Source organism: Abramis brama, assembly GCF_963993115.1.
Source record: "Abramis brama genome assembly, chromosome: 6".
In the NCBI taxonomy this organism is placed as follows: Eukaryota; Metazoa; Chordata; class Actinopteri; order Cypriniformes; family Leuciscidae; genus Abramis; species Abramis brama.
The window spans coordinates 39,310,640-39,331,873 of NC_139968.1; the positions used below are offsets into that span (position 1 = coordinate 39,310,640).

A 21,234-nucleotide genomic window follows, 5' to 3' on the forward strand; every position below is an offset into this window, starting at 1 on the left:
GTTCTAATAAGTTTGAATGAACAGAAGTCAAAAACAAGACAAGATATGATAATAGAGATTATACAAGAATTACAGTCACTTAAGCAACTCAGTATAAAAGTTCAGTTTCTGTGGGTTCCGGCTCACATTGTTTTGAAAGGTAATGAAGAGGCAGATGGTGTAGCTAAAAAGGCCATAGAGCAAGAAACAGTTGATATTCAGATTCCTTTTATCAGAAATTAAATCAATTATCAAAAATAATATATGGAAATTATGGCAGCAGTTATGGGACAAAGATACCAAAGGTAGGCATTTGTATCAAATTCAGTCATCAGTGAGTAAGGGAAGAGTGTCAGGATGGAGCAGAGGTGAAGAAAACATGATTACAAGGTTACGATTGGGGCATACGAGGTTGAACAATACAATGCATTTAATAAATAAACATCCAACAGGGTTATGTGAGGTATGTGAGGTTAATGAAACAGTCGAACATGTTATGATGTACTGCAGGAAGTATACAGCTGAAAGAAATGAATTGAAAAAGGAACTAAGGGTGAACAGTTTGCAATTAAGAAAAACATCAAATCATTATTGTTGCAATATCTAGGAAGAACGGGTCTGAACAAGAGAGTGTAAGTGTTGATATTTTTTATAAGGTTTTTTTTTTTTTTTTTTTTTTACTTTCTCTTTTCTCCTTCTAGTCCCGCTTGAGAGGATGAGGGTGGACGGAGGAGCTGAACACGCAGCGCCGAATGAAACTCAATGAAGACTCTGGGAGGGTGGAGGAGAGAGAAGAGAAAGGGAATAGGCTATGTGCACAAGCGTCGCGACGAACTTCCGCTATTGTCAGTTGTCGGCATATCAGTTTCCGGTTTACGGCCGCTTCATCGGCATCCGCTGTAAACAAACAAGATGAGTGCTGCTGTTGTACGAAATAAAGAGATCCTATGTGCGTGACACATCTAAGTTTCTAAGAACTGTAGGTGGATCTTACGGCCGTTTCCCACATACTCCGTGTGCAGTGTGTGTGTGTGTGTGTGTGTGCGGTGCAGGAGCAGCACGCGCTATAGTGCTTCACGCGTTCGCAGTGAATAACTGATTCACGGCTGTACCACAAACACTTACTATTTTTATTTAAAATCCAGAAGTTACGCTGCAACTTTTATTTAATAAAATGTTTTTTCAGCATTGCGATTCTCTTTGTACACATATACACTCTTTAATGGACGCATGCACGTTTAAACACAATTTAAACAACGTAGGGCTATTATTCCATGCATTAGCCTACTTATATTAAGTTGCTCAAGCAAGTGGTCAAATATTTAACTGTAAATTGACAAAAACAGCCGACTCTCATGCCTTTTCTTTTCCATTTAAATTTTAATAAAATAAATCTTGCATGTCACAAAGAACTTGTTTTTCCACCTCCACGAATGAGAGTGTTGATCATTATGTCGCCTTGTTGAAGTAAATTGTAGTTTACCTTGCTGTACCCCGGTCTTCTAAAAGTAAAAAGATGACTGTGAAAAATAGTAGTAGGCCTATAGAATTAAATGCATTTATGGTGAGATTACTACAATTTATTGACAAATTACAATTTATCTAGATCGTTTCCGCACCGAGTCTATTTCGGATGTGCTGCAAACGCTGAATTAAAGTGACAGCGCATGTTTCGTGGTCAAAATTAACAAAGATAATAGTAATTTCACCATAAATGCGTTTAATTAAATAAATTGTAGTCTCATTCGTGGAGGTGGAAAAACAAGTTCTTTGTGACATGCAAGATTTATTTTATTAAAACTTAAATAGAAAAGAAAAGGCATGAGAGTCGGCTGTTTTTGTCAATTTACAGTTAAATATTTGACCACTTGCTTGAGCAACTTAATATAAGTAATGCATATGTGTACAAAGAGAATCGCAATGCTGAAAAAACATTTTATTAAATAAAAGTTGCAGCGTAACTTCTGGATTTTAAATAAAAATAGTAAGTGTTTGTGGTACAGCCGTGAATCAGTTATTCAATGCGAGCGCGTGCTGCTCCTGCACCGCACACACACACACACACTGCACACGGAGTAGGCTATGTGGGAAACGGCCGTAAGATCCACTTACAGTTCTTAGAAACTTAGATGTGTCACGCACATCTATTTATTTCAACAGCAGCACTCATCTTGTTTGTTTACAGCGGATGCCGATGAAGCCATAGATATCATATGTCTCGTCCGCGCTAGATGTCTCGTCCGCGCTGCTGGCCAATGGAGCTCGACATCCGCACACGGCGGCCATCTTACGACAGGGTGCTCGCTCACTCATAACGGTGCATGTACTTTTAAATAACCATAACTTGCTCAATTTTCTACCGATTTTCAAACGGTTTGGTTTGTTATAAACGTCAGAGATGTAGCTATTATACTGCATACATATGAATAATTATGTTCAAAATGTTTAAGCATTCAGAATTATAGCCACGTTAATAACGTTTGTAAGAAACCAAACCGTTTGTAAATCCGTCCAGATTTCAGCGAGATAAGAGGATTTGTGTGCGTGCTGCTCACTCACCTTAATTCACAGAGCCCTGTCCTAAGATGGCCGCCGGTGATGCCGGAAGTGACTCCGCCTTAAGACATCTAGCCTTTATATGATATCTATGGATGAAGCGGCCGTAAACCGGAAACTGATATGCCGACTTCTGACAATAGCGGAAGTTCGTCGCGACGCTTGTGCACATAGCCAGAGAACGTCTAATAGTAAGAGAATTGGCACTCTCTGCTTACTTCCGGTTTCTGGACTGGCTGCAGTAACACGTCTCTGTCCATGCGGGGGCGCTCGCAGGTGAGGGCAGAATGAATGGAGGTCTATGGCGAAAAACCCTCAAAATTCACTTTTCTCAGGATATCATTTTTTGTCTAGTAATTTGAATGTTGTATTCGAAAGGAGATGCAAAGAAATTACACATTGCTGGGTGTTAGATTTTTTTAGAGTCACTTATTTGGTTTAAAAAGTCTTTTAAAATGTCATTAGCAGAATGCTAGCGTGTTATGGGCAACAACAACTCAACCTGTTAGAAATCGAAAAGAAATAAGTACTCGATCATTCAACTTTCGACCTATAACCCATGTTGAACTTGCAAAACTTACAATAAAATCTGAGATTTCTCAAAGGCAATCGGGTGAAAGAGACACATTTAGCCGTCTAGCCCCATTGACTCCCATTCAGTCTGCACTCGCCCGCGATCACCTCCAGTGGAATTCTAAAGGAACTGCAACCAAGATCGATATGGGGCTAATAGGAAGTGCCAAGGCTCCGTAGACGGGCTCTGACATAGCCTATTGAAGGTGTTTGAAGTTGAGTTGTGAGGTTAGTCAGGAGTTTGTAGGTAGAGTGTAAATGGTCCATTTCAAAGATAGGTGGCGGTAATGCACTTAATAAGTCTGCGATCCGCCGTAAAGCAACAAGAAGAAGAAGAAGAAGAAGAAGAAGGCTACTTCCTCAATTTTCAAAACGGAACTCGGATTGTGTTTTCCTAGCAGTGAAATTAATAAAAACAGTGACCAATGATTTTCACTCGTAGCCTATTGATCTGAAGTCGGTTAAATATAGTAAACTCGCTCAGAGGTGTCTTGCTGTCAGCTCGTGCAAAAACGGCTCTATGACATCGAGCAATCGGAGATTCAACGGAAAACTTTCATAAATACAAAGGACGACTTTATTCACTTATCTTTTTTTTTCACACGTACAGAAATATGATGTTTGTTTTAATTTTCTTCGGGCTGCTCGTGAACGGTGAGTAGATTTAAATGGGTTTAAGCAACTTTTCGTTTTTACTTTCACTTTACTGTAAAAACAATATGGATGTGTCCGTGACGTAACCCGTAGGTTTCTGAAGCGCATTTTTCAAGCCTAAAGTTATATGTATATATATATATATATATATATATATAAAACATTTAGATAAATATTAATATGGGGTGTGATTCTTTTCCGACCTGAAAATGATGCTCTCGTAAATCATGCAAATCCGCTTTTTTTGCGGGTCACGCGCAAAGCACGGCTCGGGTATTGGTAAACATAATGACAACTCACCGCTGTCAACGTTTTTTGTGCATTGTTTTGTTGTCCATTCATTTGTCACGATGGAACTTCATTCAAAGCAGAGCTCCACCAAAGAGCCCGCACAAAGTGTGCTAAGAATTTTGGACGTGTGGGGCGAACTATTTCTTTTCTTTGCTGAAGACGACAATGGGACAAAATAAATGTAAAGAGATAAAGTGGAGTTAGAAAATACTGCCTCTAGAGCCAGAGATGCTTAACGTGTAATTAAACGCGTTGTGTTCATATTCTGGGCTCATCTGGGGTTTTTATTTATACAATAGTATGCTATGGTTTATTAATATGATGTGTACTGAGTTTGGTCTTTTAAAAGCACCGTCTTAGTTCAGTAAGCCACGTTAAGCGTTTTAGAATGTCCCCTTCCGGGATCGAGTGTTTCCAATTCATTAAGCGAGTGTGTGTGTGTGTGTGTGTGTGCGCGCGTGTGTAAAAAAATGCGCTTGTTAAAGGGGTCATGACATGTTTTTTTGTTTTGTTTTATTATGTTGCCGTAGGTACAATTATATTATTACTATAGTTTTTTGGACAAAAAAACTTTAAAATGTAGTGATTTATGATCATTTCCCATCCTGTTTCTCATCCTCTGATTCAAACAGTCTGTTTTAGGGGTGTTTCCCCTTTAATAGTTCAGTGGTAACGCCCACTGTTATGATTGGCTAACGTCAGTGCTTATGCATCAGTTATTAACATAGATATAGAAAGCCAGAAAATGAACCATCTGTCCACCACTAACAACTAAGAATGTATTACCCCGTGTCCACATGGATAGTGTGAAGCTATTTTGAATTAATATGTCAGATTTCTAACCCGAGACACTTGAATACGGGTTATTTTGATGCATATGCGCGAGGGAGGGAGGGAGAAAGAGAGAGAAAGACAGTGAGTGCGCGCGCGCGGCCGGGGCGCTCTCGCTCGCTCTCTCTGCTCGTTCAGTAACATGCGCCCTGTCACAATCGTCTCTACACATCACTCACCGATCAAATAAGGCTTTGGCGCCCCATAGCAAACTTGTAAAGAGACCCACTCGCTGCACGTCGACGACTGAACTCCTGTGGGGCGCGTGACAATGAATCATGCGACGATGCGAAATGACTATGAGGCACACTAGTCTTGTGCTGGAGGCGGTCATATGCAAACGATTGGTGCGTCACTTCGTACCGTGACATCACTTCTTACCATGGATCCAGAACGAGCTGTATTTAGAGCTTGATTAAATAAATGATTTGTTTATAATGGGGAGGGCGTCTAAAGCTATGACATAGCAGGAAGTTTTAATGGTACAAAGACCTCCTATATACAAATTTGGTTTCTCATGTCATGACCCCTTTAAGTCGAACTGCCTCGGACATGGATCTACGCAAAATAATAGCTTTTTACTTTTATCTGGGCTTTCAACAAAAGGAAATTCTACAGGTGCCAATCTACCAACATGGCGTTAGGCTACCATTATAGGACGTTATATGTTAAATGTTTGGAATAACAAGTAAGACTGTGTGCGGCACAGCTTGCCCTTTATATTGTACAACAGACCAATATGTTTGGTTGACTGTGTTTCATTTTGATAATGAGCAGTCTGCGATATGAAGCACCGCCAGAACTGATACTATGTTGTGTGAGAGTCATCTGCGCCATCACTTGGATTTGTTCCACTGCTGGGAAATTTCTTAATACTCTGTTATTTATAGTCATAGGCTACAGATAATATGACATCATTCGAAACAGTAAAATGTATATTTTTATTTATTTTATATTTACATTCAAAATGACTACAATGACTTTCATGCCATTGAAAAATAAATAAAAGAACATGATGCGCTGCTTTAGCGCATCTCGGTCTCTTTAGATCTTTCTGGCGCACACCAAAAATGAACCAAAATACAGCGAATAGCCTTCTTGGCGCGCCTAATTTTGAAAGTCAACATTTAGATTATTTAACGTTAAATGCATTATATATGCCTGAGTCACTTTGGAATAAATCACAGCGTTTTTCATGATAAAACGTGACTTAGCCGATACAGTCCGGAAAATAGGCTATAGGTTATAGCAAATTCAGACCAACTGCTGGTCTACACAGAAAAAAAGCCCTTTCTAGGCTCTTCTGTTGTACTGAGCCATTCGTTAGTCTAGTTGTTTGATGAGAAAATTAAATGTAGCCTATAGTTGCAATACACGCGTTAAGTTTTGTAAGCTCCGTGCAACTGCTGCAGCGGACTATTATTAGGCTGCTAAAATATTAGAATAAAAAAACGACTGAACGAAAGATACACGGATTCTCTTGAACCACCACTGCGTTTGCGGCAGAAAACCACTGCAGTGCAGCCAAAATGCTCTTTTCGACTTATCTGAGATCCTTTACTCTTCCCTGTGGATGACCTGTGACCTACTTTCTGTAAGATCTGAATTTTTGAGTTTGAATTTTTGAGATTGAATTTTAGAAAACTGAATTTGAAGTTCCGAATTTCTTCATCTTGAAAACTTGAATCTGTATTTTTTTAAACTAAATATTTGCAGCATAAGAATTCAGAACAAAAAAAACCCAGCTGTTTGAAAATACTGTCTATAAAATTCAGCCATAAAAACATTTAAATTTGTTAAATTTCAAATGTTCAGTATTCGTAAAAAAAAAATCAAATTAAGAACTATTTAAACTACCACCTAAAATTCAATTTTGTTAGATTACACTTGCAAATAATTCAAATTCAAATGATTTTGTCATAATATAAGCTCCATAAAACTCGGTACACATACAACTTTCTCACTCTTAAGTTATACGCCAGCCCAACAGGAAGTCAGCTATTATGGTTTGTTTGGAGAACGCTTGTTGTGGAATTTGAAACACTCCTCCAAGAGAATTAATTCAATCCCCATCAAACTCGGTGTGCATGAAGTCAAGACATTGAGGATGCTAAATTGCAGACGGATTTTTGATATCTCGAACGGTTTGGTCATGGCGAGGAAACAAATTTATGGCGAGAAAAGAGAAACACGAAGTGTTATAACTTCTGCATACATTAACTGATCTTGATGAAACTTCAGCAGTGTGTTCGTGGTAAGAGGCCGATCAGATGGATGCAACTATTGTGTTTCAAAGTTATAGTGCCACCAACTGGCAGCAGGAAGTGTGTCACTTTCAAAATGCTTTAGGCAAAAGTGAGGGGGTTAGTTTTACCAACAGTTACAAAAATCAGTGCGTATATTGGTCTCATTGAGTCGGACAACTTTCTAATTTCAATCATTAGCTCTGACCAACAGGAAGTCAGATATTTTGGTTTGAATGTGGATTTCTTTGCAAAATCAGCCTCTGAATTTTTACCCACTCCTCTTAAGTGGTTTATTTTATTCACACCAAACTTTTTCAACGTGATGAAAATACATTAAAGATGCTAAATTGTGAACGGATAATACATATTTCAAACGGTTTTGCTATGGCGAGGGATTAAAGTAATGTCAAAAATGGAAACATTAAAAGCCTCATATCTTCTAAAAATGTAATTATACACCATTTATTTCTATATAAAATTATACAAATATCAGAACTAAACCCATTTTTTTTTTCAATTTAATAATTGTTTAGGTTTAAAAACAGCCAGAATGTTTTTTTTAGTCCAAAAAATAAATAGATAATGTCATTTATAGTGCTATACTGCCCTCTTGTCTTCAAAATCAGGTAGGCCTATTGTATCTATATAAAAATATAGTAGTTAAGTGACGGTGAGAATATTTTACCACCGGTTAATCAACGGGTTAATCAACGTTAATCAATATTGTGGAATATTTTGAGTGTATCATAAAATCAGAATAAGGTAAGACAAGTAATATTTTCTGTCTTTATATATATATATATATATATATATATATTTTAGTGGTGGGTATAGATTAATTTTTTTAATCTAGATTAATCTCACTGTAATCTTGAAATTATCTAGATTTTAATCTAGATTAAAATGGCTCATTTGAATTCTGCCGAAGGCATTCAGAATGTGTGTGGTACCCAAATAATGACTAAAGGGCACGTGTTTCTTAAATACAAAGTGACATTTAAAAGAACTTGTGAAGAAATACTGAGATTTTTTTATTTTTTATTAAAACTAACATATTTTTTTTTTTACTTTGAGCAATGATGGAGCTATAATAGACTCTTCTTATGAGCATATAAAACAAAACAGCTCCTTGGAAGAAAATGAAATGTAGCCTAATATTGTAGAAGTTATAAACAAAGGTCTATTTTTAGTTCAGATTAACATTTGAGGGCAGCAATTTTATTCATAATGTCAAAATAAAACCAACGTAATGTGACTTGAAAGCATTATAGCCTACTATTCCTGCCAAACTTCCAAGCTTGCAGTTAGTGTTACTACAGTAAATCCATGGTAAATGTTGCAGATCTGTGGACACTGGATAGTTCATTCATGGCACAATGTCAGGGCTGCCAACTCTCACGCATTGAGCGTGAGACTCACGCAATTGACACTTTTCACACGCTCTCACGCACAGAAAAATTGCGGAGCAAAGAGGTACTTTTAATATTAAACTAATTCTCAGCTCTTAGATTCCGTCAATTTTATTACGAAATTCAGACAAAAATTCGTTTGGCGCTTGTAAATGTGACGTGCGTGACCCGATCATCTGTTACTTTTTTATTTAAAGATGCAGTACAACTTACTGAAAGTATACATAATATCGACCAATTAGTGTTTTTCAACCACGGAAAGAGGTCAGTATAACAGCAGGAGAACAATTATGTCACATAACGTTACATTTACCTCAGGAAAGCCATTTAATGACCATAGCATGTAAATTGAATAGAAAAAATAGCTAGAGAGGAGATTTTGCTGAGCACTATATTACATATTTATTATATTTTTACTTATGTCATTAAATAATTGTTATTATAACAAAAACAGCATTATATTTAATTTAATTTGTTATTTTTAACCTTTAATAATACCAGCAGATTGGGCCCTCTGTTTACAGCATTAGGTGAGATTATTTTTTTAAATAAAATTTAAAATAAACATGTATCCAAATTAGTCAATATTGAATCAAAATCGGAATCAAATCACAAGAATGGAATTGAAATCTTGAAATTTTTGTCAAGCAATAATAAAAACTGTATCCTACCAGTCATTGTACAATGTAAACATTGTAACATGTTGTCACTAAACTTCATAAAATTCTATTTAGTTACCAAATGTTTTGACAATCACAATTACACTTATTGTGATGCAATATTTGTTTTGCACCCCCCCCCCCCCCCCCTCACTCCAAGCTAAACTCAAAAGTTGGCAGCCCTGCAATGTTTCTTCCTGGTTTCTACGCACTGTTTGATCCATTAATAACGGAGAAATGTGAATGCTTCTCACTAGATCTTGCAGCATGTTATTACTTAAGTAGCGAATTCAAATGATTTATTTACTGGATCTCCTAGCTCTGTGTAGTTAACAGTGTCGCTTGATCAAGATCGGCTCACGCTGCTTTGGTCCTAACTGATAAACGGTCCGTCGACCACACAATAACGATTAGCTCAGTTTCGTTCCGCTTACATTACGTTTGCCATTTGATGTCGGACAATGTTGCGGTCGCGCCGCATCTCTTACATTATGAGCGTGCTTGCCACGCGCGACCCGCCTACATTTGAAATAACAAAATTTTGGTCGGCAGGAAAAATGGTCCAACGAACCGTTTGAAAATGCGTACCGAACACCGAAACGAATCTGCGCTAAAATATCAAGGTGAAAGTCCTCATAGCTTGCGTATAGACCCAGCTCCCAACCCAACTTTGAGAATAGATTAACAGCGATTATTTTTTTTATCGCCCGATAAGAGTCTCGTGTTAACGCAGCACGTTAACGCCGATAACGGCTCACCACTAATATATATATATACATATACATATACATATACATATATATATATATAATATAATATAATATAATATATTGGGCCAAAGCTGGCGGCACCGCCACCCCAGTGCCTTTGGTAACTAAAGGTGCCGGGGTTGCGGTGCCACCGGCTTGGGCCCGTAATCGCTGCTCGCAGCTATATTTTCTTCATTGATTCTGTCAGTATGCTGCCTGGGTTGCACAGTCTCCCGAGGAGAAATCGAAACTATGGTAAAAATTCTAAATTTGTAGTTGTTATGTTTATAAAAAAGTTCAATAAACAAGTAGTTAATGTTAATTTCACACATTTTAGACACAATATTGACTGTTTTGCTCTATATTAGAAGCGAAAATAGTTCCAAACAAAGATCACAGCATTTTGAACTAATTGGTAAAGTCAAAGATTCAGTGAACCATTCATAAACAATTGCCCAATTCAGAGGCTGCACCCTTCGAAGGGCACATTTGAAGGCCTAACCCTAACCCAATTAAATTTGCCTAAAACGTAATTATAGCAATATGTCTACACAAAAGAGAGTCCAGCCTAGGTTCTGCCCCGGTACAGTTTGGGTCAAGCCACTGGTTTGTCTGGTTGTTTGAGGAGAAAGAGATTTAATGGTGTTGCAATAAACTTGTTTAGAATCGATACAACTGTAGCAGCGGATTACTATTATTCTGTTGAGTTGTGCGAAACTGGTGAACAACTGATGACGACACAGTTTTATGGTTGGTTGACCAATCAGTGGAAAGGGGCGTTTCATTCCTGCCCATGTAGAGATTGAGTATTTAAAGGAGTAGTTCACTTTAAAATGAAAATTCTGTCATCATATACTCACCCTCATGTCAATGGGACCCAAAAACTGTCTGGTTACTGACATTCTTCTAAATATCTTCCTTTCTGTTCAGCAGAAGAAATAAATTCATACAGGTTTGAAACAACATGAGGTTGAGTATATGATGACAGAATTTTCATTTTAAAGTGAACTACTCCTTTAAGCTGTTTATCCAGTTTGGTTTTTATTGTGTATCCATTTGGTGAATTAGAACAAAGTGTGATGAAAACGAAAATATGTTTCATGTACCGTCCGACTAGACAGAACATCAGTGTTGCTACTATCTACGAACCCTTTACATTTTATTAAGTTTCATGAAGTTGTTTAGACAAATGATCTCCATTTGAGAAACTGTTTGTTTGTTCCTCAGGAGTGTTTAGTGCTGAAGACGCAGTTAACACAGTGTCAGTGATGGAGGGAGATTCTGTCACTCTAAACACTGATACTGAAATACAGAAAGATGATCTGATACTGTGGGCGTTTGGACCTGACAGCACTCTTATAGCTCAGATCAACAAAATGATCAATATGGTCTCATTATACAGTAATGCTCTTGATGGGAGATTCAGAGACAGACTGCATCTGGATGATCAGACAGGAGATCTCACAATCACAAACATCACAACTGAACACTCTGGACTTTATGAGCTACGGATCGTTGGCGGAAATATGGACACAGCCAAAAAATTCAGTATAATTGTTTCTGGTGAGTAGTAATATGCATTCAGTTTGATTTCATTGCTTTGCAGTCAGCAGCAAAACTGATTAATATTAGTTTCTTTTATAGTTGGCTAATTGAGATGATGACATTGTTACATTCTGCTCAGTCGATAGGAGAAGTGACATTAAGTTAAATCTAACTAACTTTATAGTATACAGTATTCAGTTATTAAATGTCGCATAATTAAGGTGCAACAAGATTTATTATTGGTATAACAAATTAAAGTCTAAAAGTTTTAGGAGTCAGCAAGGCCACAAGCGTCGATTGTCGGGTCAAATGGCTTGTGTAGACGATACAGTTATTCAATGGCCTTGTCTCTTTTCAAAGATTAGTCTTTGAGAGTCTCAGTATGGAAGTATTATTCTATATACTATATTACAATAGAGAATATTGTCTCTTCATTTTAATTGGACAGCAATACATTCAGTCATGTCTGGCAACTTGACAGTATAAACTAGGCAGAATTTCTGAAAATGTGCTTATTTAAAGTGCTGGAGGCATTTTGTGATTATTTATAATATACAACATTTCTAGGGGTATTAAGGGGTGCTGAATCCAATTCTGCTGTATATGAAGCTCAAAAATGTCCCAAAATGCCTCAAAATTAAGAAATTCAAAATGGCCGCCACTGCCAGGCTGAAATCTATTTTTCAGTATATCTTTTTGACTAAACAAGGTACAAACATGAAATAAATGTGCTTTTGTTAGTTTTCCTACATGGGCAATTCAATGCCATATTCAGATTTGAGATGTAATGTGAAGAAACTGCTTAGATATTGCAAAAATAGTTGTTTTTAACTATGAACTATTATTAACTAATTAATAATCAATTAACTAATTCATTAATATTAATATTATCAGGCTTCTTTTACTTAGTTTGTATTTTGTTTTGAGGTAAAATGTGTCAAATGTGCTGTAATGCACTCCCCAACTCCTGTAATGCACTCCTATTGGGCCCCTACATGTGTGGGACCGGTACTCTACACTAGCTAATGAAGCACAAATTTGTTAGCTAATGAAGCAAAAAAAAATTGATAGCTATGGCATGAAATATCTGATAATCCGATTGTCAAATACATGCAGTGGAAGTGTTTTGTTGTTTAAACACCTTTATAACGATCACATTAGTTGAGCTGTATGCGCGATGGGCGCCGCCATGTTAGTTTGTGCCCCAGATGCAGTTCAGAGAATCAGATCTGTTAGATTTACAACATGTGAGTTCATCCACTTTTCCCGAAATACATAAAAGTAAGTGGCAGGTGAACTGGGAGAAGAATAGAGTAAATTTTTTATTTACTTACACAATGTGTATCTGATATGAATAAAACGTGTCTAATTATAATGAAAAGGATTATTATTGCCTCTTCCATAGTATGTATTTTACATACTCTAAATGTATTGATTTTTTTAGTACTTATGTGAATTTATATGTCTGAAACCTGAAATAAACATTATGTGGTTGAAAACACTGAAAAGTTTTGATATATGACAGCTCTGAGCGCACCTGTCTCTGGCTCAGCGCCAGCCAACGTGCGAAAGCACATTTGAATTTAGCAGTTGATCACGTGATGCAGTAACTGTTCTAATCACACCGGTGTGATCGTACATGCGAAAGGGTTCAATGAAATAAATTTAAACAGTCTTTCTTCCAATCAGTCCGTGTAAAAGCAAGTGTGTTAAGTTTACTGACTTTGATGTCATCTAGCTAATCGTGCTAATAGGCTTCTTTTAGTGATCAAAAATGCTAAAATATACACTGCAATTATTTAAACTACATAGATAGATAGATATATAGATAGAAACATTATTGATCCCCTTGGGATGTTTATGAAATCATGTCACATTATGAAAATATACACTGGACATGACTTTACCTGTTAGCTGTCTTATGTTTTTGATCAGCCGTTCTGAGAAGTGTGAGAAAAGCTAAGCTCAGGGGTGGGGTGGCGTGATATTGGGGAGGGGCCCACCCCTTCCGTAAAACCCCGCTGGACCTCAAAGTTGAAAAACCGTCAATGCAAGTGAATGGGAGAAAATAATTATTTTCTGGTCCCGTTTGAATTGTGCCATGAATGTGAACATATGTTGTTTGTGAATTTTTTATATAACTCTCCATGTTACGAGTTTGACAGTATATGGTATGATTCTTCGGCTAGCAGTTGTGGAAAAGACATAACGAGAAAGACTACATGTCGCCTATGTGACGTCACCCCATAAAGTTGACTTACCCGTGGTTTTCGCCAACCTCAACGATTTTGTCCTCTCCCTGAAAGAAGGAGGTGAAGTGCACCAAAGACACAGTCATGTTTAGCGGGATCCGTGAGCTAGTGTCCGTGTGAGAGTGACGTTGACGTTTCAAACGCGTCGAGAGTTGTAGTCCACAAATTGCTCTCACACAAAGTCTAACCGTATCAAACTTCTACCCGCTAAATTGTAGCATTCTTTACACGAAAAGTTATATAAAAAATTCACAGACAACATATGTTCACATTCATGGCACAATTCAAACGGGACCAGAAAATAATTATTTTCTCCCATTCACTTGCATTGACGTTTTTTCAACTTTGAGGTCCAGCGGGGTTAGCGGAAGGGGCGGGACTTACCAGCTCTATAGGAGTGCATTACAGGAGTTGGGGAGTGCATTACAGCACATTTGACACATTTTACCTCAAAACAAAATACAAACTAAGTAAAAGAAGCCTGATAATATTTATAATAATAACTTAATTATGAATTAGTTAATAGGCCTAATAGTTCATAGTTAAAAACAACTATTTTTGCAATATCTAAGCAGTTTCTTCACATTACATCTCAAATCTGAATATGGCATTGAATTGCCAATGTAGGAAAACTTACAAAAGCACATTTATTTCATGTTTGTACCTTGTTTAGTCAAAAAGATATACTGAAAAATAGATTTCAGCCTGGCAGTGGCGGCCATTTTGAAAGGAGAACTCCGGTCAATTTTAACATTGAGCTCGTTTTTTTGTACATTTGGAGTGCTGTCAGTACAGAGAACAACGACAAAAATCGGTGTTGCCTACACCGGGTTATTCTTTTTTTAAAATTTGCACCCTGTTGACTTCAATGGGGCAAGTACTAAACCTGCTTTTAGCCTCTTAACATCCTTGATGTGTCATTACAAGTGCACAGAAAATGTGAGTGATTCCTTCTGAGTGAACACGAGTGAATCTGACTGCAGTAGATGTGAAAGATATGTATAAAAATGATGTTATTTAAGCCAGCACAAATACCTGTGTTTACATCCTGTTTTCGGTTTAAGTCCAAAGTAATCGATTGCCGAGTTCACGCGCGTGATCATAGGTAACTAAACCTATGCACGTGAACTCGGCAATCGACTACTTTGGACTTAAACCGAATGATGGGATTCCCAAGTCATTGCAACATGTATGCAGTCTATTGCTCCAGTCTCCACTGCTCTAGGGAACATGAGGCAGATTATGTTAATAGGAAGTCCTATCACAGCCTTAATGTTCAGGCAGAGATGATGTGAATATGTTAGATGATTATTTTCTGTGAGATGAATCTTTAAATTAATAGTAACATTAACAGATATAATAAACATCTACTAAACATTTCATCTGCTTACGACTTGTGGTCATGAACATATGATCAAGTTTGGATGCCAAATGGCCTGGCTCCAGCGCTTGACTCACGAATTTTCTGTGAGTCTGTATTGTGTCAGCGCTTTGAGGAAAGCAAGTTAAATTTGGTACAGTACAAAACACTGTTAATTTGCACTGAGATAGAAAAACCTACACAATAACCCCCTATCATGACCCTCAGACAGGGCCACAGCACCGCTTCAATGTGGCCCTCAGTAAAACCAGAGTGAAGATAGAGATGACCTTTGGCATCCTAAAGGCACATTTCAACTGTGTTCCGCCCTTAAGAGTCACCAGAGCGGGCATCACAGATAGAGGCTGCATGTGCCATTCTGCATAATATAGCCACCAGTAGAAAGGAGCGAGAAACAACACAAAACCAGCTTCTCCCCGATGAAACGGACCCGATCACACTTGACCACCCAGCTGGTGCAGATGTAGATGCAATCACCATACAATATTACACTTAATAAAAGCACATTGAAACTGCAGATAGGTCTCAGACTGTTTTATTGGTTTTGTGGGATGGAAGGGAGAAAGAGAGCAATAGAAAGTTGCATTAATAAATATTCATACTAAAGTGTTACTTGGTTAAATAAGTTATACTATATATATATATATATACTATATACATACTGAGATCAGTTTTATCCAGCTGTTTGATTTTGTTTGGAGCCTCCTCAGCTCACAGTCAGCTCCTTTAGTGTGCAGTCTAGTTCAAGACTCCTTTAGTGTGCAGTCTAGTTCAAGTCTCCTTTAGTGTGAAGTCTAGTTCAAGACTCCTTTAGTGTGCAGTCTAGTTCAAGACTCCTTTAGTGTGCAGTCTAGTTCGAGACTCCTTTAGTGAACAGTCTAGTTCAAGTCTCCTTTAGTGAGCAGTCTAGTTCGAGACTCCTTTAGTGTGCAGTCTAGTTCGAGACTCCTTTAGTGTGCAGTCTAGTTCGAGACTCCTTTAGTGTGCAGTCTAGTTCGAGACTCCTTTAGTGTGCAGTCTAGTTCAAGTCTCCTTTAGTGTGCAGTCTAGTTCAAGTCTCCTTTAGTGTGCAGTCTAGTTCGAGACTCCTTTTGTACAGGGCCCTGACTGAGTCTGTTTCCACCTGAAACATAATTCCACCACAAACATGATCATTACAAGTTTTCTGGAGGCTCATCAAAATCACAAAATGTTCCTTGACTTCCTACAAACACAGGACTGACTGTAATTTATGTCAAGGGTTTTAAATCCTTACACTTTTCTTCTGAAGCCCATTGAGGTAGAGGCCTCAGTTTCTGGGTCAGGTTGTGAAAAATCCTACAATAAAAGAGATGTGTAAGGGCCAGTCCCTTTTTTATGCCACACATTCAAATGTTTGCCATAATAAAAAGCCCAGTGCATTCACATCAGCAACTGTCTGAGAACACACAGACAGAGTGTCTTCATTTCCTCCACCCTAATAAATAAAAATAGGCCAATGTAAAGCATAAAGATTATGTTTGGTGTTCTGTCTGCTGCATACTGACCTCTGTGTGGGAGGCTGTGTGTGTGTGTTGGCTTCAACAGGGACACTGTATTTCCCTCTACTGCAGAACATACAGTCAGCCATATTTAAAACTTAAAAAAAAGTAGTAATGTATTGCACACGTACCCAGTGTTACTTGCTTAGAGGAGCCAGCACCAGGGTCAGATTGTACAGCACCTGTAATCACATCCATAATCGGCCGTCCCTTATTGCCTACTCAGAGCCAACTCCTCCGCCAGTGTATTCTGGTTTTCTGAATTTAATTCTTTATTTCTGTTTGCTGCAAACAAGTGTTTGTGATAAAATGTTCACAAAAGTAATAAAAGGTCGTGGTAAATACTCACCACTTTGAATTATATTTTTATATTTTGTCTTTATCTGCTGCCAAGAACATTTGGAGTTGGGGTTGCATCTAAAAATCAATGAATATTAATTTTTCTTAGTACCGGTACATGCACATTTTTATATATTATAAAAATAGGCTATAGGCTATATTACACGTATAGGCTAGACATACATACATAATTTTACATAAATATAGAACGTATTTGTTTAACTTACACATTACAATCAGCAATCTTTCTCCAACAGTCTTCTCTTACTTTGGCAGCCAAAACCGTATTGTTTCGAGCTTGAAATACATATTTAAATTCATCGTAATAATGAATGATTATCTCTTGCTCCTCCGCGGAAAAATCGCGACCCGCGATTGGTTGTTCAGTGTCGACGTCACTCTTTTATGTGCACGCGCGCGTGGAGTAATCATAGCTTGAGGATCAAAGCCTGAGTTGACAGAGAAAGTTGATGAGCTGCATGGTACCAATAAAGCCTGATTGCATCGGTTTGGTTTTGTCAACTCAAAACTAATCCTGTAACCCCAAGTTTGTTCAACTACCTTCATGGTACAGGCCCCTGGAAACAACAGACCTCTTGATGAAATAACGATATTTGGGTAGTTGAAAAATAATACGGACATGACAAATAACATTACATAACATTCAATATTTATTTCTTCATTCAAATGTATTCAATTTTTTTTTTATAAAATATTATTATAAATTGTTAAATATAAAACTGCGTGCATAAAAATTCTACAAGACTAGAAATGTTTTGTTTAAAATAGTTTTAGATAAAATAAAGCATATTATACTTTGCATTTTAAGAAACACAACCCTGCTGTCTGTATATCAAACCTCAATATACATATATATATACATGGCAATATACATTTTTAACCTTGAAAACCGAGGGGAGTTTTTAAACCTGTGTTTTTCCTGGTTTAGTAAGCTATTGTTGATTGTCTTTTTGGTGCGGCCTCACTAGACTCACTTACATTCAGAGTATAATCGCAAACACATGCAAAGAGTTTTTATTAAAATTTGCTACAACAGTTGAAGTTGAATGACCAGCAAATTTGCGTAGCCAAAAGATGCTTGACCAGTGCAGATTGACCTCTTGGCTCGATAGAGTTTGTTGATGTAGATTTTAACAATTTATTATTATCATTATTATTTGTTTTTTTAACTAGTAAAAACAGAAGCAAACATAATTTTGCATGCTTAAAGTCTATATCTAACTAATTCTCTTTTTGTCTCCAGCTCCCATGTTTACATCGGAAACTCCATTTCTCAACGCCACCCAAGAACATGCATGCGTCATCCAGACACGTAGGAACAGCGACGACTTCAAATATATGGCTATCACGTACAGTGTTGTATTCACTATTGGATTAATCGGCAACTGCATGGCTTTGAATGTGTTCCTGCGTTTCACCCCTAAGAAGTCTGCCAACACGGTTTTTATGACCAACTTGGCCATTTCAGATGCTAGCTTCTCCTTGACTTTGCCCTTCCGCCTGGTCTACTACTTCAGGGGCGGTCATTGGGACTTCCCAGACTGGCTTTGCCGCTGGTGTGTATTTTCCTTTTACGTGAACCTGTACACAAGCGTATTGTTCCTTACTGGCTTTAGTGTACTACGGTACTTCGCTGTGCTTCACCCCATTCGCCACAAGACCCTGGCCACGGTGCGGCGAGCCAGTCTATCATGCTTTGCGATCTGGATATTTGTGGCCTTCTTGTCAACGCCGTTCCTCATGTCAGGTACTTTAAAACAGGAGGATAAGATTATCTGCTTTGAACCTGGGAACATCACGTCATGGAAGCGCATATTTATCTTGAACTATGTGGGGCTTTCGTTTGGATTTGTCATACCGTTTATTATAATACTGGTCTGCTACGGCTGCATCTTCTCCAAACTCGTCAAAGGGCGGAAAATCGGGGATCAAAAGCGGATCACCCGCCGACGCTCTGTGTGTTTGATCGTGGTTGTCCTCAGCACGTTCCTGCTGTGTTTCCTACCATATCACGTCATTCACACGGTCCATCTTCATGCCATTGTTTCAACACTGGACTGCCAGGCCAGAGAGTACCTCCTGAAAGCTCTGGTCATCTCGCTGTGCATGGCGGCATCCAACAGTTGCTTCAAACCCTTGTTGTACTACTTCACTGGAGGGACCTTCCGCAAGTTTGTCCATTTAGCGTTAGGTCGACCAGCACAAAATTCGATCATCGAAAAGCGGACGAAACACCCTTCAACCATGTTATGAGTGTTGGCGCTGCATAGTTTGTCCACCAGAGGGCACTATACAAGGAAGATCGCTAACATCAATGAGCTTGGAAATCACAACAAACTTATTCTGCCTAAATAAAGTAATGATTACTGTATTTATAACTAGCATATCTGTAGTTCCAGTCTCTGCATTGTAAAATGTAAGTTAGGCGCGCGAGGAGTGAACATTTAGACATAGAGAAAAAGTATCAAACATAGCCTGTGCATAAAAGTTAGCTTTTCTTTTACACGTGTGTGAAATCCAAGTGTGCGTTGCTGACTTCGTTTAGCCGCAGCATTAACGAGTCACATAATGTATTTAGTGCATCACTAAGTAGTAGATTTTAGAAGGCAGGCAGCAAATGATGATTGAAAATGGTTTGTTGTTGCTTGATGGAATAGATGGATAGAATTAAGAGTGCAGGTAAAGGGATAAGCAAGCTGACATTGTAATTATAAGGTAGCTTATAACATTGACATTTGGCAGACGCGTTTATCAAAAGCGACTTACATTGAATTTCAAGGTACACATTTACAATCTTATCAGTTCTTCAGACACACACACACACACACACACACATTATTACATATTTTAATTATTACTGTCAATATTAATAAAAGTTGACTTTTTGTTCAAAGGACTTTAAGTTTCATATCTTAAGTTTGTATTTTTATACATTATATTTATCAGAACTTTAATATATTCTGTTCTGTTGTGACAATAAAACAAACAAGTTTATTTTTAAACTGCATTATCATATTATTAATTTTAGTAAGGCTGAGGACTCTTAAATAACGACAAATAACTAATGTTAGGGAAATCTGTTCATGTTTTGTTACGCGTTTCTGGATTTTTTTTTAAAATATATATCGGCCGATATATCGGAATATCGGATTTTTAAATCACCAAATATTTGTATCGGGCTCTAGTTTCTACCCATCTATTCGACGCCGGAGCCAATCCGAAACCTGTCAGAGGTCAAGAACCCAAAGCTTCACTGCCGTACGCCAAGACAGTCTGCCATGTTCCTTAGACAGATCCTGTCAGGTCATGAGCAAAAAGAAGCCATGAATAAGCAAACTCAATGCATTTCTTTCTTTTTTTCCTTTCACTTCTCAACTGTGAGACTAAAATGTTTAAAAATGTTGGGCATTAGATAAGTCTAGGTGAATCTCACACAACCTCAAAAATGGCTCTTTTTTCTTTCTTTCTTTTTTTTACTGTTTATGCATTTGGCAGATGCTTTTATCTCAAGCATCTTACATCAAATTCAAGGAATCGATGTGGGTATATCATTCCCCTAGCGTCATTCGACGCAGTGCGAGTTCCCTTTCGAAAGGGAACGTCTCAGGTTACGACTGTAACCTATGTTCCCTGAGATACAGGACTGCGGTCAAGCCAGCCGCGGTTTGAAAATGCATGGTCAAGCCAGCCACCAAAAAAAAAAAACGTGTGCGCCTATTACTGTGAATACGGTGATTTCAGTAACAGCAGAGAGAGAACGCGCTTTCAGAGCGCTTGAGTTGCGCAGATCTACTAGTGTTTCTCTCTCTCTCTCTCTCTCTCTTTTTTTTCTCTCTCTTTTTTTTCTTTCTTTCTTTTTTTCTCTCTCTCTCGCTCTTTCTTTCTATCTATCTTTTTCTTCTCCTATCTATCTATCTGTGAGAGACGATATAATAAGATGCCATATTTCGAGAGTTTTTGTACTTTACTCTGTTATCATTTCAATTTACACTCACGTTGTCTTTGCAAGTTGTGTATTTCTTTGACTAATTTTTTTTTCTTTATAGGTCACATCTAGAGAATCTTTATGTAGAGGTTTACAACATAATTATTTTCAAAAAAAGGAGTAAAATAAAGTATACATTCTTTCTAAATACATCTTTTGGTTTTGTTTTCATTTTTTTTTTTTACTACATTAAAAGTTTCTGGAATTCGATGTCCCACCTAGTATGAACACCTCATTTAAAAAC

The 21,234-nt window shown here is 37.7% G+C and overlaps 2 protein-coding genes across 2 annotated transcripts in view; both read left to right on the forward strand.

The window, feature by feature from the left end:
- LOC311085929 (CD276 antigen homolog) overlaps window positions 1–21,234 on the forward strand; it is a gene marked incomplete at its 3' end in the record, with an annotated part of 109,128 nt that overhangs the window by 35,296 nt on the left and 52,598 nt on the right. The gene's annotated exons all lie outside the window — the stretch shown is intronic.
- On the forward strand, window positions 3,287–21,140 carry LOC311084206 (cysteinyl leukotriene receptor 2-like). Its single transcript, XM_084116119.1, has 3 exons — window positions 3,287–3,762; window positions 11,175–11,510; window positions 18,249–21,140. Exons 1-3 carry the CDS (start codon window positions 3,723–3,725, stop codon window positions 19,256–19,258), a joined length of 1,386 nt encoding a protein of 461 aa, XP_083972245.1. The 5' UTR covers window positions 3,287–3,722; the 3' UTR covers window positions 19,259–21,140.